Source organism: Planococcus citri, chromosome 3 (genome assembly GCF_950023065.1).
Source record: "Planococcus citri chromosome 3, ihPlaCitr1.1, whole genome shotgun sequence".
NCBI classification, from domain to species: Eukaryota; Metazoa; Arthropoda; class Insecta; order Hemiptera; family Pseudococcidae; genus Planococcus; species Planococcus citri.
In genome coordinates this window covers 47,269,777-47,295,040 of record NC_088679.1, presented here as the reverse complement: position 1 = coordinate 47,295,040, position 25,264 = coordinate 47,269,777, and the positions used below count along the sequence as shown (strand labels likewise).

Sequence of the window (25,264 nt, the reverse complement as noted above, 5' to 3'; positions counted from 1 at the left end):
GATTTAATGAAAAGCTCAATTATTTTTGCAATAGGTAATTCAAAAATCTATTTTTTAAATGTCAGAAGGGGGTTAAAATAGCCTTCTGCTTTTTAATTTTATGATACTTCTGATAACGTATCCGGGTTTAATAGATTGAGTGGTTTTGTCCAACTACAGGTGGCAGTTTAAGAAGTTATAAAAATGGCACTTGTTTTCGCTAAGAAACTGTGAAAGTGGGTTCTACGCAATTTTGACCAGCCTGACCTACTTTCACCTTTTGTAGTAACTTAGAAGCCTCCGGTGAACGTTTTGCTGCCTTTTTCCGGGCATTTCAAATTCATATAAGCAAAGTTGAAACTATGAACTACTTATTGAATCAAAAGTGTTATTTCTTCGTCATAATTTTTTTATTTTTATTGCCTTTTCAGTTTTCAAAAAAATCGTTAAAAATTTAAAAACACATTTACTTTGGTATTTTTAAAGATTTTTTCAGTCTTAACAACTTAAGAAATTACATGGTAATCGATTTTTACCTACTAGAGATATGTTTTCAAAAATTTTCGACCCTCTTTGTACATTTGCTCAGTCATGATTGGGTATTTTTCAAAATTCTTGTGGAACAAAGGCTAGTCAAATAATGCCTTGGCGGTAGCTCTGTCTTACAGCTCGTCTCTTATGTAGGTATACTAGACACATCACCGCACACACAAATTTAAATTGTCAATTTCAGAAAATTCAAGAACATCAAAGAAAGTACATGCATATAATTCTCATCTCAAAACTTTAATCAAGAAGTAAAGTTTTGATTTGCTTTATTCATGATGAAAAATTTGCTGATAAAATTTGAAGAATGTTCATTCAACGAGTAATTTTTTTTAATAATAAAATATCGAGCCAAAAAAAAGACACTCTAAGTATGTATCTCAAATATTGAGTTATTGAAATCAGAATTGAATTAGTTATTTGTACCTACTCGATAAAGTTACTGGTACACGTTATCTGGAAAATTTTGTTTCACCGATGAAGTTTCGATAAAAATTGTTTCCACGAGAAATCAATGCTCTGTTCTAAGTACGTGGCAAACAAAATATTAAAAAAGTTTCACCACGATGAATCGTATTGGCAAGTTTGAAGAAGAATTTTCCAACTTGTCAATTACAATGTATGTATGCATCTTATGAAAAGTTTACCTAATCTGACGGCGATTTACTTTCGATGTGGTTGAAAATGGATAGTGTAAGATGAAATTTTACAATCACATTGTTCCATTAAACTATACTTACCTAAGTATTTTTTTTCTCATGTTGCAGGAAAAAACGGAGAATTTTTTCTTAGCCATTTTTTGCGTAGAAGCAGTAGTGAAAATTTTAGCTTTAGGTTTCGTTCTTCATCGTGGCGCATATCTTCGTAATGTGTGGAATATGATGGATTTTATAGTTATAGTTACAGGGTAAGTTTCACGCTAGTACCTCATACCTACTACGTATAATACTTTTTATACTTCGTGGGTCTATGTACAAATATTATTTCTATTCGTTTTATTCGTTTTTAAGATACTACAATTTAATATCATTAGATAAAAAATATCTATCTACTTATATTTATATTGTAAAAGGATCACCAGAGGCGTTCTCATACATTACCTATACGAAAAACTTTGAAATTGATACTATAGCGCATTCATAATATTGAAGGAAAAAAAAATCCAAAAACTAATCACCTACGTATGTGCTAAGTACACCTGAGTAAATGCATTTTCACATAAATATAGGTACCTATTTTAAGATGGGGAGTTTCTCAAATGTTTGCAATCAATTCATAGAATTGGCTATTGCTATTATAGACACTATAGGTACACTTATCGATTCGAAGTCTTTTTGATTGTTGAATTATACCTACAACTCACCAACTCGAATTTTTTCCTTTGCATTTTTGTTGTCAATTTCTAATATTGAACATTCGAAACTCGTTGGCAATGGTTATGGTAACGAAATGAAAGGCATGTACATACAATTTTATGTTTTCGATTGGTTTTAAAAATTAATGAAGTACCTATATTCGTTCGCGAACACGCCGGCCTATTGGTTAATTAAACAATTCGACTAAATCGATAGTATTACTTCTTTGAAATGAGCTCGGGTGGGTGACGGGCTGATGACTGTTGTTTGTGCAAATAGGTATGCATGAAACGGATTTCATTTCTGTTTGGGTATCTGTTAAGCCATAAAATAACTACACAATATACAGGTGTCGATAAATTTAATTTTAGGGGCAGACGACGACAAATTTTATATCGTTGATGTTTTCAATAGAATCGGGTTTGAAATGCGTTTGCATATTTTCTATTTTCCCCTAATTCAGTGGTAATATAGATGTAGGGGAAAAACAAGGAAGTGTAAGATTAATTAATCGGATTACTGTGTTGTTTTATTCGTTGATCAACGTAAAACAAGAAATATTTTATCGTTTTGATTATTTAATGATAATTCAAATTTCAATTGTTTTTATAATGTAGGTACGACATGAAATTTAAATATTTCATTAGGTTCCTACTTCCCAACTTTGGTAATTGATTTTTAAAAATTCAATTCCACCAGACTTGAAAACTGTATGTCTGTATCCTGATACAATTGGTTTAAATGTGAACAAAACTTGCCAAAACTCGTTCAATTCACGAATGCCACCCTGCATTGATAATGAGTCGGTAACATGCCTACTTATTCAATTTTCTGCACTTTCATACCTATGATTACTGGTACCTCTGAATGGAAATTTTGACTCGCCATTTCTGGGACACCCTATAAAAAGTATTCCCCATACACATCTACTCGAGTAGCATTTTTCGAATCAAGTACATATAATAAATTCCGAAAATAAACGCAAAAATTTTAAATTTAAAAATACCATAATTATTTCTTTCTCGACCGAAAATCATGCAAAAAAATGGGTAGGTAATATAGATTCGTAATTGAAAAAAAATTCATAAAGCCCACATTAGCATCGATTGGAAAGACAGCATTAGAAGCTTTTAATTCGCAGCGGGGCTGTTTGTTAATTTTTTGTCCAAAGAGGAGAATCTTAATTTTTTATAGAATTACTGTTTTTTAGGATGTGGTCAAAATTTTGCTATATTTCTTACCTATGAAATATAATTGGGTGTAAAATCTACTTTCCAAAGAAAGTTTTAAATCATCTTATGTTTTGTTTGCTTCGACTTGAATATTTTTAAAGACAGTCCACCATTTTCCAATTTTAAAAAATCTGATATAATGTCAGAAAATAAATCAATTTTCCCGGACTGAAGGACGGAAGGAGGATGAATGATCATTTGATCCAAACTGTGACAGGATGTAATCATTTTCAGAGCAAGTCTCTTCATTTTAGGAGAAATAAATTTGAAAATTGAGGTCATTCATCTAACACTCTGAGAACATCTTTTTCGAGCCCTTAAATTACACGTTTTTTTGAGTCCTGTAGAAAATTTAAAACTAATTAAAATCTGCGAAAATGGTCCAAAAGAAATACACATAGGTACACATATATTTTTCGAAGTGAAATTTTGAAATGAAGTAGGTGCCTAATTATTTTCATTCTGTTTCGTTCCTTTTGAAACAAAATTATGAAAAAGTAAAAACTTAGGCATAGTAATTGCTTGTTTGAATTTTCAAATTTTTAAAAATATGTTTACAACTCAAAAATGAGCCCTGGCTCCTGAAAACTTTGTTATGGAAATTTGAGACCATGTTTTCGATTTATTTTGAACTTTGTTTAAATCAAACGGTGTTAGTTCGAGTGATTCCGTAATAGATACCTACCTGAGTCATCAAAATGGATAAATGAGGTGAAAAATTGACATCGATGGTCCTTTTATACATACATTTTATCACAATTCCGAAAATAGTACATATCTAATCTTTCTCAATTAAAATTTCAAAATGACTTTTTTCACTCCACTAATAATTATGCTTGGATCAGGGAATCTCCATAAAGACCCGGCTGCTTTATTCCACGAAATTTTCCGAGTCGGTATTTTTCTCCTTAGTTTTGCAAGGTTTTTTGATCATACTTTCAAACCAATTGGAGCGCGAGAATGGTTGAGTCAGCTAGCGAAATTATTTCTAGGTTGTTTTCAGACGTAAACTCGCTCCTCATTCCGCCCCCTGAAAATTCTTCTTTAAAATAATGCCTAATCAAAACAAAACACGAAAATATTTTCCATTCAAGTTTTCAATTCGTTAAAACTATAATTACAATTGTAAATACGAAAGGGGAAAAAAACGCGGATGATTGTAATTTTAATGCAAATATCGATTTTTTTCACGGCTTGTAAGTATGTGTAACATCTTGCTACGCTGTGCATTGAACTTAAATTTTTATATTTTCAATGGAGCAACGTCGTTGTGCCTACTTAAATAAAAAGGGGAGAAAATTCAACTACCCTTTGACCGTGTGCCATTTGAAGAAGGTAGGAAAATACTGTACGTAGGTACTTCGAAGCAATACCTTATACATTTTGGATATGTTTGCTCATATTTAAGTAGTTTTTTTTTTATTCGCGTACATAAAAAGTAGGATACCTAGATTAAAGTTCACGCAATCGGTATACCTACGCTATGATACGAAATAAAGGAAAAACTATCGAATTTATGAGGTGTTTGTTGTTACGAGAAACATTGTACTGAAAATTACATGCCTACATAAACGTATTAATTAGTTCAATGATTAAGCTGCGAGGATTCGATTTGGAAACTTTCAAAATTACGTACACTTCTTGGAAAAAGGTTTCATAAAGCGTTAGATATAACAACTGACTCATACGATGACCTTTTTCCCTCCATAGCGGTTTTAAACAGTCTTCCAAATGACGTCATTAAAATTTAAAATTTTGAGCAGTCATGTAGGTACCTATCTTCGAATATAATTTTTTTTCTATCAGAGAATCATTTTATTCGTGCATATTCACGTGGGTGCCTACTTTTGAAATAATTTTTTCCCAAGCTGAGAAGATAATATACATACATACACGTACGAAGGACACGTGATAATATATACGTTTCATTTTTGACAAGGATTTGAAAGATGAAGCCTCATAATGCGCATAGTTCATCGAATTGATTACATTCTCAAGGACACGCGTTGATTATATTTTCATGTGATTTTCAAAAATTGAGGGTTTATTTTTAGCCTTTAAAATATATACTGCGTACTACACGAATCGTGATTATAGCTTTCGATATCGTCGCCAAGCCGCCGATCAATTTGAAAACAAGAAAATTTTATTTCAAAGTGGCAATTATTTACAGGTCATTGACTGTGTTCGCCGAAGCTCACGTGGACGTAGATTTAAGAATGTTGCGCTCATTTCGGGTTCTGAGGCCATTAAAATTGGTCTCAAGGATCCCAAGTAAGATTCGCCCTGGGACGAACATCATCAAGTAAAAATGCGTGTAGCGTTTTCCTACTTTAGTCCCATATAGTTTTTTTTTGGCTTACGTGCGAAATTGAAAACCTAGACAACGTTGTAGGTAAATACTATAGTCCAAGTATATTCGTATGATTTGTGTATTTTCGATTTTAGAAGAGTAAAATATGATAATACGAAAGGAAAATAGTTTCTAAATGAGTAACAAAAATATATAGAGTAGAATTTCCTCTTCGTGTTTCGTCTTCGTAGTAATAAAACGTGCAAATACGTTGTACTCGCCAGGTCCGATTCACTGTACGAATTTTCCACCGTTTAAAAGAGAAAAAGTAGTGATGAGGAAAACACATATCTCTTCTGTTCTACTCCTCTGCACATAATATATCCGATTAAATAATCGTATAGTTTACCTTTTACCCTCGTCCGTCTAATTTTCCCGTAGATACTCGTGTACAGTAAATATTTCTTATTCAATTTCAATAAAAAATTTATTTTTTCCATTTTGTCGGAATTAACTATGATTATAGGTACCTATATAAGTAATTCTCTGATAGGACTCGTAAGAATCTATATTTACCCTTTCACTAACAGATCCGGAAACGGGAAAAGGGTGAGAATTTTCGCACCAAACAAGAGGTTAAACTCGTAAACAACAAAAGAGTATCAAGTGTAAAGTAATTTGTGTAATGTGTACTTAAAAATAGGCCTACCTACCATTTTGATGTATTGATTTTCACTGAAAGACTGTTACTTACCTATTCAATCCTTTAACACTGGATATTCGTCAGCCTCTAATTGGTATCAAAATACCTTAATAAAACAAGGTTTTAGTTTTTAGATGAATAGGTACTGAAAGTAGAATAGATTATAGGTTCATTAGGTAGTGTAGAAATTAGTAGATATTGAAAATTTTAAGGAGTGAGGATGAAGATCCATCAGATATGATCATCTAGTCAGTTAATTATTTTCTTCGATAAATTAAATGAACATCGCTGTCCATGTACTTCGCACATTCAGTGATACTGAGAGTTTTGATTGTAATTTCTCACCTATCATTATTTTGGTTGACTACTTTTGATAACTCTAACTACCTATACACAAATGTAAACGCTTTGCTGATACTGAAATTTGAAGGAACGTGATTTATACAACGTTTGGGCAAATCGGAAAATTCAAAACGTTCCTATTTAAATCGTCAATTTTTCAATTGGACCGTTAAAATTTATTTGTAAACTATACGTTACAGGTCTCCGACCTCCGACTCAAGTGACCGAGAGAATATTTTGCGAGTTACTTCGTTTGTAAAGGTGCAATAAATTTAAGCCTTAATGTCGAAGACAAAATGAAAATCTCTTTCTGAATCTGATCGTATCCCTTCAAATATACAAGAAGTAGTCTACCTATTTCGTGTGCAGAACATCTTCAGCCCTATAAAATAAATCTTACAAATTGTGTATTTCAATGATTGAAAGAATATAGTGTACATACGTGAACATGTCACATACGTGTACGTAAAAAAAAAGATTCAATTTTGAATAACTCCGTCTTCATGAATTTGAGTGACAGCAAATCTATAATGTACACTTGCATAGTTCGCATTGCAGCATCATCAAATATGAAGCGAGGAAATACAATCAAAACACCCCTTGTACAGTTGTACATTGAAGAATTTCTGATGTAGAAAGAGTTGGGCTTACTTTTTCAAATGTTCCATATTCGATCGCATTTATTTTATTTATAACTTGTTCGATGTTGAAAAAGCCTGGCTACGTAAGACATTTCGTGTCAATGTGTTATAAATATTATCACTTTCAAACATAGTAGCTTTTTCCTTATTTTATCTAAATCATTGTACAAATTTTATTTCTTCATGTAAGTTTTCAGGGTTAAAAATTGATTTATTTAAATTTTGTGACAAATTTAACGATTTACGTGATTTTTATGTTCTTTTTTTTCGTTTTTATTTTGTTTTGCTGAAAAGCTTATTGTTTTACGGGTAATAAGTGTGAAAAATTAAGGGATTATTCTTTTGGATTTCCTGACGATTCGAGATTCAAAATTAGTACCTATTAAAAATTATGTCGCAATTAAAAATTAAGAATTGAAAAAAAGTAGTTCCCAAAGCACTCCTAAATATCCAATGATGGACTCGTTATTATTAGTAGTTCTTTTTTTACATATCTATAGATACATAGGTAATTATTAATGATTAGGTAGGTACTAGGTACCTATTAGGGGTGAGTTAGATGATAGATTTGTTAGATTCTGTACAAATTAGTATATTTTAAAAACCTACTCGTAGGATTAAATAGATTTACCTAGATTATTTTTTTGAAAAATGTGCAGTGAATATGTAGTTTCAATGATTTTCCTTTAGGGTCTTAACGTGTTTGCAAGGTAGTGGTGATGAAAGTATGGACTTGCGTACATTAAGATCATTAAGGGTACTTCGTCCTTTGAAATTAGTTTCTGGCATACCCAGTAAGTACACGTGACATTGATTATTTTCATTAATGAGAATTACCTATGTGTGGGATTAATTAAATTAACTCGTAATTACATACCTACTACTTCATGTATCTAATCTCTCCCCGACGTTATTTACCTACCTATTTTTTATTCAAACAAAAAAAATGGTCAATTTAATTTTTTTTCAAATGGGATTGCCAAAGGTAAAAATATTTTTATACGAAAGAGGATCACGTGATAGATTTAGATATCTGTTACCTAGTTGTAGATATTTCAGATTTAGATCAAATAATGTGGAAAATTCACAAAAATAAAATCCAATTACTTAGGTACTTACCTACTTTAAAGCAGTTCCCATACTAGAACGTTTATTTACAATAGATACTTACGCTTTAGCAAATTAGTTTATCTTTTTCATCATCTCTTAAAAATTAATTAAAAATAATGTGTGATGATAATTCGATCCGTTGTTAATGAATAAATGAAAATTGAATACTTATCGATAAAATAACGGATCGAATTATAAAAAGAACGAGTAAATCTAACTCAATTGTATTATGTACACAGGTTTGCAAGTAGTATTGAAATCCATCATAAAGGCCATGGCACCGCTGTTGCAAATAGGTTTATTAGTATTATTCGCCATCATCATATTTGCCATCATTGGATTAGAATTTTACTCGGGAGCGTTGCACAAGACCTGTTATCGAATAGAAAATTTAGACCTTTCATACACCGATGATCCTACGCCGTGTTCAAATGAATCATCGACTACGTGGAATAAAGGTTTTATCTGCAACAGCGAGGAAGCCATTTGTTTGGAGGATTGGGAAGGGCCAAATTACGGTATAACATCTTTCGATAATATTGGATTGGCTATGCTAACTGTGTTCCAGTGTATCACCATGGAGGGTTGGACCACCATACTGTATTGGGTAAGGATACATATAATGTACTTAATTCACTATAAATTTTTAATTTTTCACAAAGGGGATGGTAGTATCTCAACCGACAGAAGAACCCTCATCCGAGAACATTGAAAAAACACTTGAAAATCGACTATTCTGCCAAATTTCAGGAGCTGAATTTCATTTTTCAATTTTTTTTCAAAATTCAGATTTACCTAACCTATATAAAAATGGCGGAATTTGGTTTAAGATGCTGCAATTTGATGTAGGTACCTACTTTGTATTTTCAAGCTGAGAAACTGACTGGCGATACTTTTGAGTCATTTTGGAACTTTTAGCCAATTTTTGGATCATTCAGGTTTTGAAATCGCCATAGAAAGGGCTCGGATAATGAGAATAAGATACATTTGTCTGACGGTTGGAATACCTCTTTTCTCAGCTATTCATTCAATGTGAGAATGTAAATCTAAACGCATTAATTATACATTGCTACCTATGTTTAAAATAGATGAACGATGCTCATGGAAGTTTTTACAATTGGATGTATTTTGTGCCGTTGATCGTACTCGGTTCGTTTTTCATGTTGAATTTAGTTCTCGGTGTTCTCAGCGGGTAAGTAGACTAATTAGGTAGAGACTCTGAAAGAAAATGTAGGTTACTGTCTGTATAGGTATAACTATACTTCTACATTATGTACACACACTCGTATCAAAATAAACATTTTTTTACCTCTTAGGGAATTTGCAAAAGAGAGAGAAAAAGTAGAAAATAGACAAACTTTTTTAAAATTAAGAAGACAGCAGCAACTGGAACGTGAGTTAGATGGCTACATCGAATGGATTTGTAAAGCAGGTAAAATATACTTACTCGTAATAAAATCACCGTCACAATAATGCTAAGAATCATTGATAAGTAGGTACCTACTCATATTTCAAGATTTTCCATCCTGGACCATATTGTAGCGCGATTTTTCGACATGTTACGCACATTTTCGTAATCCATCGATTTTTTTTTTTAAATGAATTACCTAGAACTGGAGGATGGACTTGGCGTTTAAATCCAGAAAATTAATAGAAATATTTGAACTAAATAGTTAGAACTTACGAAAACGTAACTTTTTGATTGGTAGATAAATTTTTTATTTTGTCAATGAGGCTGAAGAAGGGAGAAGGAGGATCAATGTGGTCGAATTGAAAAATAATCCAATTGAACTCAGCGTTTTTCAATAACTATTTTCCTTTTATTGAAGGGAAGAGTGCTTGTTCCCCTCCCCAAACGTGTTGAGAATTTGAGATACCAATATATCCTCAGTGTAATTTTTTATAATTTTTTTTTTTTATTGATTCGTCATAAACTTTAATATTGTAAAACTCCAATTTAAAATTTTTAAAATTTCAACCAATTATTTTGCATTAATTTGCTCAACCAGTTACAATATAAGAATTCAGATAGAAGCTCACAGAGTTCGGTAGCTTAATTTCGTGAAAAATTCCATATTGTAGGTACCTACTGCAAATATGCAAAGAAAATTCGTCTCTCCACATTCGACAGGGTCAAGGCGGAAGTGGTGGTGATTTTTCAAAATTGATACCATCAAAGAGAAATCATTGAAAAATTGAACAACATCGGATTTATGGACCTTCTTTTTTGGTTAAGACTGATGACGTGATGAGAAATAAATAGAAGAACGGAAGAGCGAACTCGCGCATTTGCGGCAAACTGGTTATGCAATTTTATTAACAGCCGTGAAATAGCGTGGCTCGCAAGTAACGAGGATTTGAAGGCTAAACAACACCGCGCCGGTGATTCAAAGTCATCACGTTTTGTTGGCTCAAAATGTCTTAGGTACCTACTACCTACCTACTTTCAAAATGGACACTTTCTATGAAAAAGGGGCACCCATCGCCAATTTTGAGGCAAGAAGGGGGGAATTCTGAAATTACGCGATACATCGAGAGTGTCTGGCGTTGGGTTTTTGAACGCAAAAAAAAATGTTTTTTTTTCTCAAAAATGGAGTATTTTGGGGATAGTGTGATCTTCTTCCTCCTCCCAGCTCCCGATTCTTGGAAAGCGATGAAATTTTGAGTGAATAATTTCAATTAAAAATTGATCAAACAATGATTCATAATTTTGATAAGAATTTCAAAAAAAAAATCAAGTGTACCTACTTAATTATATGTAATATATACCTACTTGCCGAGTCTAGATAATTTAAGTACATATAGGTACCTAACTGAGTGGTGCACTTAAGCTGGAATGATAATCTAATGTTTATTTTGAATTTTTGCTTACAGAAGAGGTAATATTATCTGAAGATAGAACAACTGACGAAGAACGATTGCACATAATGGAATGTAAGTACCTACCTATTAGTGATAAAGATGGTATAATTATAAATGCTAACCATTAGCAACTGATTATCTATGAATTAATCAAATACCTATTTATTGAGTTACAAAAATTCCAACAAAAAATTGATTTTCCGGAATCCATTTTTGTTGGAAATTTTTTCCATTTCAGTTTTGGATATTTATTTTTTATAAACCTCGCGTACTCATAAAATTAATTTTTGCAGCGAGAAGAAGAGCGGCAGCAAAATCGAAAAAATTACGCAACGTTGGTAAAAGTAAAAGCACTGATACCGAAGAAGAAGACGTAGAAGACGAAGAAGGCATGGACGGAGGCGAAGGCGGCGGCGAAGATGGTAAACTCATAATACATAATAACATTATTTAAGTAGATTTTAACATTTAACAACCTACTATTTGAATCCCTTTCCCAAGCTCGTTAGGATTGTTAATAAAATATATAAACACATTATAAAAATATATATTTCACGTATTCAACCTATATTGAAATTAAATTCCTTTAATACCTATACCTACATTTTATAAGTTGCAACACGAAAATTTGGTTAAAATATAGCATATGTGTGTATTTTTAGAATTTGACGCGTTTGTTATAGCACCAGAGAAGAAATATAGAAAAGGTATGATATGATTAAAAACATAAAAGGAGTGAACAAAATTTATTGAGTGTTGTGTGCTTTAAGCAGTCACATTAATTAGTTTTAGAATACAATAGAGGCCTGAATTTCGAGCACGCATGCCCAATGTTCGAATAATATGTTTCAAAATGTGATATTTCGGGAGAAAATTCGAAAAAATACTCACTTACCAATGTATAAATGTGAAAAAAATGAATGCTTGTAGGATGTGGAAAAAAATCTTGCTGGATAGGACTTGATTTTTTAGAAGAGGTTAATATTACAAAAGTCTATTACCGTGAAATTAGCCTAGTTTAGCAATTAGTGAAATGAAAATTTAGTTTCGAATACTTTCGAAGCACGATTGCATCCATAGTATGCTTGAATTTGTATGAATTATACATTTATGTGATGGTAAATGTATTTAATATTGATATCAATAGTAGCTTTGACGGTATACCTAGTTTATTTTTAGGCTAGACTAGTCATTAGTAGACTATTGTTAATATACGTTTACGAGAGCATAAAAAAATGTGGGTTGATTTTTTGAATTCAAATTGAAGTTTCTGAGAAGGGGCCAAAATGTTTTTTTTTTTTAAATTACCTATACCCAATGTTTTATATACCTAATTCGTATGTTTGAGTGCCATTTAAAAGTACGTAACAAATTATTTCTTTGTGATGAAATTTTGTAAATATTTGGACGATTTCGTAGATTTCAAATTTTTTCTTTGAAGTAAACCCCCAATTTGATAGGTAAATACAAATACCATCGAATGAAATCTTCAAAATCAAAAGTTATTTTATTTAACGATGTAATTTTTTTGAAAATTGCGAGCACCCATTTCTCAAAAATATCTACTTATTTAAAACTGTTCTGAAATGAAAAAAAAACCGCTCGACAAATTTTTATAGGTTAAAATCACCTACTTTTTAATGAATATAACATAAATAGGCAATAGCACTATTAGATGTGTATTTACTTCGATAAATCGATGTAAGTATCGGTTATTCGTGCAAATACCCTTTGATAATTTTACTGATGCTATCTTTATTCAACTTTTTCAGGAATATCGAGAGCAATATATTTAAAAAATAAGGTCAAAAAGAAAGGAATGTGCGCTAGCTTTTGGAGAGCAGAAAAAAGATTTAAGTGAGTACCTTTTTCGATTGATTACGTATGTATTTTACGCCTGGCTAAGTGGCTACTTCATTAATCGTATTGATTCGATTACAGGTATTCCATCAGACGAATGGTTAAAGCCACGTGGTTTTATTGGTTCGTCATTATGTTGGTGTTCCTGAATACGGTATTCGTAGCCGTAGAACATCGGGGTCAACCGGCATTTCTCGATAAATTTGTCTGTAAGTCAAAGTCAATTGAAAACTTTCAAGTTATTGCATATGTATGTATCTATCAATTTGTCGAAATTCAAATTCAAACTCGAGTTGTACCACTTCGCTCATTATTTCACTTATTTTGCTCGACAGAAAGTTGTTTAATTTAGAATAAGATTTGAAACAACTAGTTTAATACGTTCTAATAAAAATCCTTCATTGAAGTAAAAAAAGGGTGTAAAACGAGTTGCCTATTTAGTTTGCCGTGAACAGAAGACAATATTTGGTAGGTAGTCTACGCTGTCTTTCCTTCTACCTTCCTCTGTTCTACTCGTATCTCTTCTTGAGATTTGTTTTGTGGCGGCATGGAGCGTAAATTTGAGATTTTTTAGAGGTAAACTTAAACTTATCTCCGATGTTATGCGTACATTATTGTACACTTATGTAAAAGATCGTTCGATATTCTTTTGTTTGAAAATTTTAAGTGACGTTGAGCGATTCGAAATTATAACATCTCGATAAAATTACCTACTTAATTAAATAGTACGTAATGTACGTAGGTATCTATCACAAAAATAAAATAATTCACAATTGTATTTTATGATTTCAGTTTATTCGGAATACATATTTCTCGGTTTATTTATGTCGGAAATGTTGATTAAAATGTACGCTTTGGGTCCAAGAACTTATTTCCAATCAGCGTTCAATCGTTTCGACTGCATTGTGATATTAGGATCTATTTTTGAAGTTGTTTGGTCTCACTATAAAACTGGATCATTCGGTTTTTCAGTATTAAGAGCTTTAAGATTGCTAAGAATATTTAAAGTGACCAAGTACGTGCATTTAAAAAAATAATATTCTTACACCAATTAGGTACCTAATTGATACGAATTGATCGATTTTTTTTTTCTTACAGATACTGGTCTTCTTTACGAAATCTTGTGATATCATTATTAAATTCTATGCGTTCCATTATATCGCTTTTGTTTCTTTTGTTTTTGTTCATTTTGATATTTGCACTTTTGGGCATGCAACTTTTTGGCGGCCAGTTCAATTTTGAAGGAGGAACTCCGCCCACAAATTTTGATACGTTTCCTATCGCTTTAATTACAGTCTTCCAAGTAAGCATGTCTATACGATAATAAGGCTACTACTAGTTACCTACCTATTTTATTCGAGTCATACCTCATTTTGTTATATGATTGTTTTTATGTAGATACTTACCGGTGAGGATTGGAACGAAGTAATGTATAAAGGTATTCGTTCCCAGCAAATAGAAGGAAAAAGTGGAGCTATGCTATACGCCATGTATTTTATAATTCTCGTATTATTTGGTAATTACACATTGCTCAACGTTTTCTTGGCTATCGCCGTCGATAATTTAGCTAATGCTCAAGAACTGACTGCTGCTGAAGAGCAAGCTGAAGAAGAAGATAAAGAAGTAAGCGAGTTTTGAAACTAAACGTATCTCTACATAGATAGGTATCTGTAAAAGTAAAATGACTCTTGCACATTTATAAATTTCATTCGTTTTAATTTCAGAAACAACAACAAGAGTTAGAAAAGGAGTTAGAGGCACTTCATATGATAACGGATGGAAATACGCCTCGGGTACAAATAAATTCGCCATCGCCATCAGACAGCATGAGTAAATGGCATAAACATCACAAGTGTAAAGACGATGAAAAAAGTGTAGAAGACGATAATGGTGATGATTCGGGCCCAAAACCAATGTTACCTTACACATCCATGTTCATCTTATCGCCAACCAATGCGTAATTTTTCTATAACCATTCGTACATTATTTTATGAAATACGAAATTGAATACCTAGATGCTAAAGTAGGTAATTGAATTATGTTGCAGTTTACGAAGAGCAGCTCATTGGGTTGTGAATTTGAGATATTTTGATATGTTCATCATGATTGTGATAGTACTGAGCAGTATGGCATTAGCCACGGAGGATCCTGTCAACGAACATTCGGAAAGGAATAAAATTTTGAATTACCTAGATCATTGTTTCACTGGTGTATTTGCTGTGGAAATGTTTCTCAAAGTAAGAACATAATTATTTTCAATTCACATGTGAAAGAAACAAGGCTGTTAACCCGAAACCGAAATCGCTTGAAACTCAATTCAAATTACAATTCAAAACAAACCTAAAAACACAATTCATTTTCGGGTGAACAGCTCTGAAAAAAACGTATGAAGTGCTTACACTCATTTTTGAAAACTATTTTTTTTTTTTTAGATTATCGATTTAGGGATCATATTACACCCAGGATCTTACTTGAGAGAATTTTGGAATGTACTCGATGCCATCGTTGTAATCTGCGCTTTAGTTTCATTATCAATGGAAATAACGTAAGTCATGACAACTTTGTTAATTACCTATTTATATTCTTCATTCAAATTTTCTACATTTCGGTGTTATTTTTCCAGCGGACTTAACGCTAACAATGCCACTACTGGCAAAGGGAAATCCGCCACCGCTAATCTAGGAACCATTAAATCATTAAGAGTGTTGAGAGTATTGAGACCTTTGAAAACTATCAAAAGAGTACCCAAACTGAAAGCAGTATTTGATTGCGTCGTGAACTCTCTAAAAAATGTCATCAACATCTTGATCGTATACATGTTATTTCACTTTATCTTTGCTGTCATTGCTGTACAACTGTTCAATGGGAAATTCTTCTTTTGTAATGATGCGAGCAAAGCTACCGAAGAAGAATGTCAGTAAGTATCGAACCTAGACGTCTGTACCTGTCTAAATTTCGTTTCCTGTCAATCGAATATCAGCACATCATGTGACACAGATGACGGATATATGACATACCTTTCTTTTTTCAGGGGATATTATTTGGCTTATGAAGACAACAACCCGGAGGTGAATGCGGATTATTATATGCCTGAAAAAGTGACGAGAAATTGGACCAGAAGATCATTTCATTACGATAACGTATTTGTCGCTATGTTAACCTTATTCGCAGTACAAACTGGAGAAGGATGGCCTCAGTATGGAATAATGATTCTTTTATTATGGTGTATAGTAAATTCGTTATTCTTACTCGTGCATTATTTTATATTTTATTTGTGCAGAATTTTACAACATTCTATGGCAGCCACTTACGATGGAAGAGGACCCATTGATAATTATCGTATTGAAATGGCTATATTTTACGTGATTTACTTCATCGTGTTTCCTTTTTTCTTCGTGAACATCTTCGTTGCCTTGATTATCATCACGTTTCAAGAACAAGGAGAGGCTGAATTACAAGATGGAGAAATTGATAAAAATCAAGTAATTTATTTTTCACAATTATTCCATTTTACCATCATTAAGTAAGTAAGTATAGGTATGCTTTATTTTACTCATTTTTTTTTTTTTTTTTTACTAGAAATCCTGCATTGATTTTACGATAAATGCGATACCATTCGAAAGATACATGCCGAAAGATCGAAACAGCTTCAAGTATAAAGTGTGGAGAGTGGTTGTGTCGAATTTATTTGAATATTTCATCATGATGTTGATCGTATTCAACACGTTACTACTGATGATGAAAGTGAGTAATTTTATACATACAAAATAAGGTTAGATATGTACTTACTTTTTTTTAATTCGATCAATATTTTTTCACGTTAAATTTTTTTCTGCCATCAGTATCACAATCAAGCTAAATCATACGAAATTGCGCTGAGCTACATGAACATGCTGTTCACATCCATGTTTACCATTGAATGCATAATGAAAATTATAGCCTTTGGAGTCAGGGTAAGTGTTACATTTTTTTTGTAGGCTAAATTCATTTTCTAACCTATAAATAAATAAATCTAATTTCTTTTCTACAGAATTTCTTCAAAGACGCTTGGAACGTTTTCGATTTCATTTGTGTGATAGGAAGTTTAGTGGACGCCGGCTTGACTTTGTTTGCGAATAAAGCGGTAAGCTTCTAATTGTTGGATTTTTTTTTAAAAGTAAGTTGAACAATGAATAATTTTGGAAGTATATTTTTTCAGAATTTACCAAATCTTGGATTTCTAAGATTGTTTCGAGCAGCCAGATTGATCAAGTTATTAAGACAAGGATATACGATACGAATCTTGCTGTGGACCTTCGTTCAGTCTTTCAAAGTAAGATCTTATGTCGTTGTAGCTATGTATTTAAAAAACATTCAAAATTAGATCAGAACATGTAAAAATTGGAGTTGATATACGTAGGTAAATTTATCGAAGTTTCAATATTTTCGCCTAAAAATAAACACGAATGTTGTAATGAGTATAGGGACCTACTCTTCATTTTATTTTAATTCACAAGTTGATAAAATTGGAAAAGATTTCCAAAAATACTTTTTCAACCTCATGGCGTCATGGCTTATTTTTTAGAGTGTTGAAAAAAATATCATCCAACCCGAATGTTAACATATCCCACTTACTACTTATCAAAAATGTACCGTATTTAACTCTTTTTCCTTTTTGGAAAACTGGAAGGGGGATTCGCAAAAAATTTGTTGGAGAACCTCAAAAGACTGTGGGGAAAATTGTGGGTTTCCAACTTGTATGTACCATCACTTTTCTACCGAGGTTTCAAATTTTATAATTAGATACCTATTATTTTTTTAAAACTTGCCAAAAAAATGTTTTGTAATAATTGATTAATGATTATTAAATACACTTGAAAGTAGAAACCCGTTTTTGAAAAATTTTCACTTTTTAGGTCATCTTACACAAGTTTGGAATAGGTCCAAAATAATAAAACCTCCGGAAAGGTGAAAAAAAATCAAAAACGGTTTTCATACATCCAAGTGAATAGGTATAATAATAATTAATTACCATCAGAAAAAAATTTTCAAAAAAAACAACGTTTTTCAAGGTTAGCAACAAAAATAGGTAATTGATATAAAAAAAAGTAGGTACCTATGTAAATCTTAAAACTTAAAACCCCAGTAGAAAAGTGATAGTAAATTTTTCCCACAGTTTTTTGAAATCACCTCATAACTTTTTCCGGATCTCCTCTCCAATTTTCCTTAAAAAAAGCTCAAAAACAGCCCACCCTAATACTTACCCCTTTTTCTCAAACGATAGTGGATTTAGGTAAATTAATAGATATTGTAAGTACCTGACAATGAGATCAAATATTGATTAAAAAAAGGTTAAGGATCCCAAATAAATGAAAATGACCATGACGAAGAACATATTAAATTAATAAATTGATTTTTATTCCATATTTACTGCACAAAAAATAAAATAGGCATTCGTAGATCTTGCTCGAATAATGTACATGTTTTTTTCAGGCGTTACCTTATGTCTGCTTGCTGATAGGAATGTTGTTTTTCATCTATGCCATTATTGGAATGCAAGTAAGTAAATTATATACGAAAATATGAAATGTATGTACTATAGTGCATTGTATCTACCTATACTTAATTGAATTTTGCTACCTACTATTTGTTTTCAGATGTTTGGGAACATTGATATCGAAACAGACAATGAGATAAATAGGCACAATAATTTTCAAAATTTCATACAAGCGTTAATGTTACTGTTCAGGTACCTACGAATAAAGATTGTTAATTTAAGAATTTGCACTAAAACTTATGAGATAAACACGTCTATTCGAATTTAGATACGAAATCGCGCAACATTTATTCCATTTAGATTGAGGGGAAAACGCCAGCAGAGTTCCGTGTTCAGTTCGATTCCAAATTATTGGCATAATAGGTAGTTTGCGGGGAAACTTTCATACAGGGTCTCGAGAGGGGACAGAAGGGATATTTTGTTAAGGACTCGGATTTTCTCGAGGGTTGAGCTGATTAAGGGACTGTAATAAATAAAAATACTGTTTTCTATAACTCCTCAAAACTCGAATTTTCAAAAAATGTTGCTTTCTCTTCGCTCGGACCTGTTTACTTTTCTTTTTCGAAATTTAAATTTCTGAAAAAAATCACCATTCAATTTCCGAAATTTTGAATCCAAAAAATTTTTGAAAAAAACTCAATTTCATCCCTGGGGGAAGGTGATCAAAATCCATAAATCTAAAATAAGATGACACAGCAAGCTCTCAGGAGTAATGTGAGAGAAAAGTCTTCTCGATTATCGCGTGATTATCTCAAGTCGCTTAATGTACATACAATATTATAGGACTAATAAGATAAGTGATTTTAATCAATAAATATTTAGGTGCGCTACGGGGGAAGCTTGGCCAAATATAATGTTAGCATGCATAAGTGGTCAAGCTTGTGCCAAGCCAACTGATCCAAATAGTCAAAATAACAACACCGCTGTCGCTAAAACTGACGATGGTGCTGCGGGAGAGTGTGGTTCGAATATCGCATATCCGTATTTCGTTTCGTTTATATTTTTTTGTTCTTTTTTGGTGAGTATAATACAAGCAACCAATTTGACGATGAGTATAAAAAAAGTAATTATCAGAGATAATAAACTGAATTGGTCAATTTCAGATGTTGAATTTGTTCGTTGCCGTTATTATGGATAATTTTGATTATTTAACGAGAGACCCGTCCATTTTAGGAGCTCATCATTTAGACGAATTTGTTAGAATATGGGCCGAGTACGACCCTAATGCTACGTAAGTACCTACCTACACTTTCGTATAGGCTACCAACCAAGTACTTTATTCACTCTGCAAGAATATTTCAAAATGTCTAACGATTTATTCCAGCGGTCGAATACATTATACAGAAATGTACGACATGTTGAAGAACATAGACCCACCGTTGGGATTCGGAAACAAGTGTCCGAATAGGTTTGCGTATAAGAAATTGATACGAATGAATATGCCAGTAGATGAAGAAGGCAAAGTGCAATTTACATCAACGTTGTTTGCACTGATTCGTGAAAATCTGTGCATAAAAATGAGATGCGGTAAATTCATCACTTCTATTTTCTCTCCGCCGTTTGAAAATATCATTTGGTCTTATCGTTCGCTATAATTTCAGCCGATGAAATGGATCAAGCTGATGAAGAACTGAGAGAAACAATCAGGAACATATGGCCATTGCAGGCTAAGAAAATGATCGATCTTTTGGTTCCTCCCCACGATGGTACGTAACAGCATTTATAAATTTCAACCAAGGTACCTTTTACCTACCTAATCACGTCTGTCGTTTTCTAAACCCATCTTGTACGATTTACAGAAGTAAACGAGGGAAAAGTCACCGTGGGCAAAATATACGCCGGTTTACAAATACTGGAATGCTGGAGAGCAACCAGATTCAAAAAGACTGATAACGGTAATCCGCCGGTAAGTATCCTCAAGAGTTACTCGATGTTTGATGAATATTCCAATTTTTTACCCATTTACTCTATGAAAATTACCTACCTACGTCAATATCTCCGGTCTATAACGTTGTTGAGCTTTTGTACAAATTTAACCAAATTTTCGTGTCAGTTTGTTTGTCCATGTTTTTAAGGCTTGGAAAAAATTGCGTGAAAATAGATGTAGTGTGTTTTTTTTATCTTGAAGAAAATTTCGCAGAGTTTGCGATAGTTTTGGTTTTTAATGTTGAGTTCAATTCTTCGGTTTGCCGAGTTTGCCAATGAATTAAATAATTAACCGTGAATTAGTCTACGTTCATAATAGACACTTACGTGACGTAGTTGTGTAGTTAGACTAATTTTCTATAATTATAGTCGTACTTGGTGAAAAGATAGTATTCTCCAAAATGTCTACTTAATTAGTAAAATAATTTTGGCACTATAATTCACGAAAGTTGTTATCAACTTACTTAGAATTTAACGTTTAAAAATTTTCGTGGATTAATTTTTTTTTCAATTATGGATAGACTTTTATACACCTTAGTTTATAGCATAAGTATTAGAATTAGAGATAGATATATTTAATATTAAATTAGGGCTAATTACTTATGGAAATGTAGTCATATGGATATTATGCAACATTATATCAATAGGGATTATTTTTCTTTATAAAATAACTTCGAACGCAGCAGGAAGTTCCTTAAAAATGGGAACGATAATATGTATTTTTGGTTTCAGGGTTTCGCAGATCGTAATATTTCTCGAATAAACGAGGCGGTAGTAATTTTCTAAATAAGTACTAACGTTTAAAAACATTTTTTTTATTATCTTTTTGAATTGAATTAATACCTACTTTGTAAAAATTGAAGTAGTTTGAAGTAATCACAGTTATGACAAATATTTTATTCAATTCTACTTTACTCTAAATACCTAGGTACTTGAGAGCAACACGCTAGTTATAACTTACGTATTTTTCGTTAAAATCATTTTTTACTTCGTGGGGGGTAACCTTGGCTAAGGCTAATAATACCATGCCTCGGTTACTTTGCACCAGTCATCTTTTACATTTCAATGTAGGTAGCGCTTCAATATCGAATACAATAATACTTCATTTGTACTCGTAAGAATTCACAATCAGCTTTAGGCCTATATAGGTACGCAGAATATCCGTGTAAATTTCTGTATATTTGGCACATTAAGTAAGCTTTTTCCATAATCATCCATCTGTATAAATTTGAAAACATTTTTTATTGTTCGGTTGTGTGTAAACTGAAGAAAAATAATACAAAACAATTTTATTAATCAAAATTCAAAAATTGCATTTATGTAAAGTAAAAAATATTGATAGGTACGAATAAAAAATCCAAAATATTAGATAATAACTCCGAGGTCTATTTCACAAATTATGGAATAGGTAGGTATATAGTATGCAATAAGAATCAACTTTCTGATCGGTATTGATCAATTTATGAAAAATTCAAATTGGTACTTTTTTATTTTTCTCATCAAATTTGCCATCTGTCAATTTATTATCGTCTCGTGTCTTTTTCTGGCAACTTGTTTCAAGAATTTGAAATTTTTGAGATAATTCCCACAAGCAATACATTATTTAACTAGGAAAATAATGAGATTTTCGACAAAATTGTTGAAAATCGTTTATTTTACCAGTTAAATAATATTTATTTTATCTAATCATGGGAAGAAAACGCATCAGCGAGAGTGAGTAATAAACGTTTTATTCCCTTAGATAAAAACTATCAAGTATTTTGATATCAGCATTTAAATTTGAACATAGCATTTCAACCTTTTTATTCAGCTCATATCAAAATTCAACGATCGCGTGAGTAAAAATTTTAGCTTCCTTTCTACGCACTCGAGTACATATTATGCGAAATTTTTTAAACACTGAGCAGTACTCATCATCAGGCTGGATCAATAATTTCAATTTTTTTTAAGTTGAAAACACAGTCATTTATGAACACGCAATATCCGCCATCTGTCTCCCTCACCTTCCTGCTCTGTCATCATCGAAAAATAGGCGTCAATAGAATTGCATACTCAGTTTGCCGTAAATACACATCACGTATTTACGGCAAAGTGATCTGGAATTCTATTCACTTCATACCATCGGATGGTCTTCACATGCATTCAACATGAGCTTGCATCAAAAATGAAATCAAGTACCTCTTCCAGTTTCGTTCAATTTTTTTTTTTTTTTTTTGAAATGTCGAATATTTATCAAAATAACCACCAACATTTTCGCTCTTTGAACAAATCTGTTTGTAAGGTTTTAAAGAAAATTAAATCGGTATTAAAACGTGAAAAACTCTAAATTGAACTTTTGACGTGAAAGTGGAACTTCTCTTTTTTTGTCGCTAATATGTAGTAGGCAATTCCTTCGATTTCGCTAAATTTTTTTACAACATTTAAAAACTGAAAAACTAAGGAAAACAAAACACTATTGGATTGTCCCCTCCACCTTTGGAAAAAGAATGAGGAGGGCTGAGTTCATCTTCGATACCTTGATTTTAACTAGAAACCGATTTCATCACGAAAACTTGTTAAAATTTGAATCAAAAACGTATTCTAAAATTAAAGATTGGACGTCCTCCACATCGTCAGAAATCGTAAGATGGATAAAGTGAGCGAATAGCGATCTACGTCTGATGATGAGAACTTGGTGCTCGAAAAATTATGCGTGAGTCATGGATTTTTTTTCTCTACATACCTTAAGGTACCTACTTGAATGGTTCTAGCTAAAAAAAATTACTCTATATACCTATCTAAACGTTTGCTCATCGGACACCTTGCCCTGTGCATTCAAAACAAAACTCTGTGCAAGATATTCAAAATATCATCTTGAGGTTCGTAGAGTCTATTAGTGGCCAGACTTAAGTACTAAATATTAGCTTACTTCATAGATTTTAGATTCTTCTAGCACTGAATATAAGCTTTTCTTAATTCAAATCAAAGCAAGCATAAATATGTGCTTACCTATACCTACCTTAATAGATCGTAAGGTAATAGGTGAGTACTTTACATTGATCTCAAATTAAATCAATAAAATAAAATAATCGAGTAAAACTCTAAATAAATAAATAAATAAAAATACATCAAATTAAATAAAAAACCTATTTGCATGACAACACTAACTAATTGATGATTGATTATATGAACCTATAAATACTTATAGGTACCTACACAATTGTCTAAAATCTTTGAAAAAAAACTTTCATACTTATTCGAAACAAATTCTTTGCAAAAACAATAGTACTTAAATACCTAAATAATATTTATGTAAACTCAGTTTAATTAAACCGAAACCATCGATAAAAATCATATGTAACTTATTAGTACATTATAAATACGGCATAGTATAGGCTAATTATATCGTAGTTAAGGTAGTAAAGCAGCTGCATGCAGATAGCTTTGCTATGTAAAGCACTACAGCTTTAATTTTTTCCTCAATTAGCTTTAAATAATTCAGCAGCTTCATTTAGACTGAGTAAGCGTAATTTTTTAAACAATTCGCGACGATTTCACACCAGGATAAAAATATGTACTTACATAATACATTCATAGGGAGCTTCGACACTATTTTTTTCCTTTGAATTCGAACACTATATTGCAAAATTTTCTATAAATCCTTCGCTTATTTAAACGCATGTCACGATATGAAATTCGAAATACATTCCTCACTATATCGAATATAGGTGAAAAATGGTGTAAGTTGTGTAGGGTCAGACATATTACCTACCTTATTTTAGAGAGGTAAGTATGTTCAAGTTAGATAATTACATGAATTTGTTTGCTGCCAGCGATCTTCGTTTTTCAATTGTCTGTTGGATGTGGCCGCTGAGACTTGGGCCAGCAATGGTAACCGTCCTCAAGAACACGAATCCGAAAGTGCCTGTTTGTTGACGCGAAAGAACACAAGTAAAAGGTCAGGAAATTATAGCACATTTATACCTATTATCTATGCATGTTTTTAAATTTCTTATTTCGATTCCAGTAAAATGAATGAACATTCGTCAAAAAAAAAAAAAAAAAAAAAAATATGTGACGCAACGGGACAAAATCGACCTTCGGACCTAAAAAAATATTTTTCACTTTTTGACGGATTTTCGGTACTCGGACATTCAAAAATCATTTAAAACCACCCAGAAGTCCCTATGATTTGCATAGCTCCAAATACATGGTAATCCAGTCAGAAGTGTGCTCATTTTTTTGATTTTTTTTTGATTTTTTCATTTTTTCAACTTTTAAATCGATCTGGAGGCGAAACAAAGCGTTCTACGAGAAAGATACATCGATCAAAGTTGTAGAGAATTAAATTTCCAAAAACCTATAAGAGGTTTATTTTTCTCCTAAATGCATAGTTTTTCTGTTTTTCTCAAAAAACAAAAACCTCATGATGATTACCATAAAATTTCTGTTTTTTGAGAAAAACAGAAAAACTATGCATTTAGGAGAAAAATAAACCTCTTATAGGTTTTTGGAAATTTAATTCTCTACAACTTTGCTCGACGTATTTTTCTCGTAGAACGCTTTGTTTCGCCTCCAGATCGATTTCAAAATTGTAATAATGAAAAAATAAAATGAAAAATTGAAAAAATGAGCGCAATCACGACTGAGCCCCCTGTATCAATGTAAATAACCATTTTACCCAGTGATATTCACACAAAACAGGCAAGAAACGTTATCCAAGACTATGTTTAGCTCAGTTTAGCCGGAGAACCTGATTAGAACGCAAGCACTTCCGCTAAACGATCAGAACTGGACTGAAAACTTTAACCCCCCATAACTCAAAAACTTGTTTTCGGCTCGAAGGTCGATTTTGTCGCGTTGCGTCACATATGCAATTTTTTCATCATCGTTTTCGATT

The 25,264-nt window shown here is 32.1% G+C and overlaps 1 protein-coding gene across 1 annotated transcript in view; it reads left to right on the top strand.

Moving 5' to 3' along the window:
• Positions 1-25,264, top strand: part of cac (cacophony) — a 172,323-nt gene that overhangs the window by 145,937 nt on the left and 1,122 nt on the right. Inside the window, exons 6-36 of the mRNA XM_065357783.1 lie at positions 1,293-1,432; positions 7,782-7,885; positions 8,441-8,808; positions 9,290-9,393; positions 9,518-9,633; positions 11,076-11,135; positions 11,357-11,485; positions 11,726-11,770; positions 12,836-12,920; positions 13,005-13,132; positions 13,716-13,938; positions 14,022-14,226; positions 14,322-14,546; positions 14,648-14,880; positions 14,971-15,160; positions 15,356-15,468; positions 15,547-15,840; positions 15,955-16,119; positions 16,204-16,405; positions 16,503-16,667; positions 16,766-16,876; positions 16,954-17,046; positions 17,122-17,235; positions 18,396-18,461; positions 18,560-18,651; positions 19,282-19,477; positions 19,563-19,690; positions 19,784-19,986; positions 20,061-20,165; positions 20,259-20,365; positions 24,198-24,322. Coding sequence (XP_065213855.1) covers positions 1,293-1,432; positions 7,782-7,885; positions 8,441-8,808; positions 9,290-9,393; positions 9,518-9,633; positions 11,076-11,135; positions 11,357-11,485; positions 11,726-11,770; positions 12,836-12,920; positions 13,005-13,132; positions 13,716-13,938; positions 14,022-14,226; positions 14,322-14,546; positions 14,648-14,880; positions 14,971-15,160; positions 15,356-15,468; positions 15,547-15,840; positions 15,955-16,119; positions 16,204-16,405; positions 16,503-16,667; positions 16,766-16,876; positions 16,954-17,046; positions 17,122-17,235; positions 18,396-18,461; positions 18,560-18,651; positions 19,282-19,477; positions 19,563-19,690; positions 19,784-19,986; positions 20,061-20,165; positions 20,259-20,365; positions 24,198-24,322 — 4,634 coding nt within the window. The remainder of the gene's footprint in view (positions 1-1,292; positions 1,433-7,781; positions 7,886-8,440; positions 8,809-9,289; positions 9,394-9,517; positions 9,634-11,075; positions 11,136-11,356; positions 11,486-11,725; positions 11,771-12,835; positions 12,921-13,004; positions 13,133-13,715; positions 13,939-14,021; positions 14,227-14,321; positions 14,547-14,647; positions 14,881-14,970; positions 15,161-15,355; positions 15,469-15,546; positions 15,841-15,954; positions 16,120-16,203; positions 16,406-16,502; positions 16,668-16,765; positions 16,877-16,953; positions 17,047-17,121; positions 17,236-18,395; positions 18,462-18,559; positions 18,652-19,281; positions 19,478-19,562; positions 19,691-19,783; positions 19,987-20,060; positions 20,166-20,258; positions 20,366-24,197; positions 24,323-25,264) is intronic.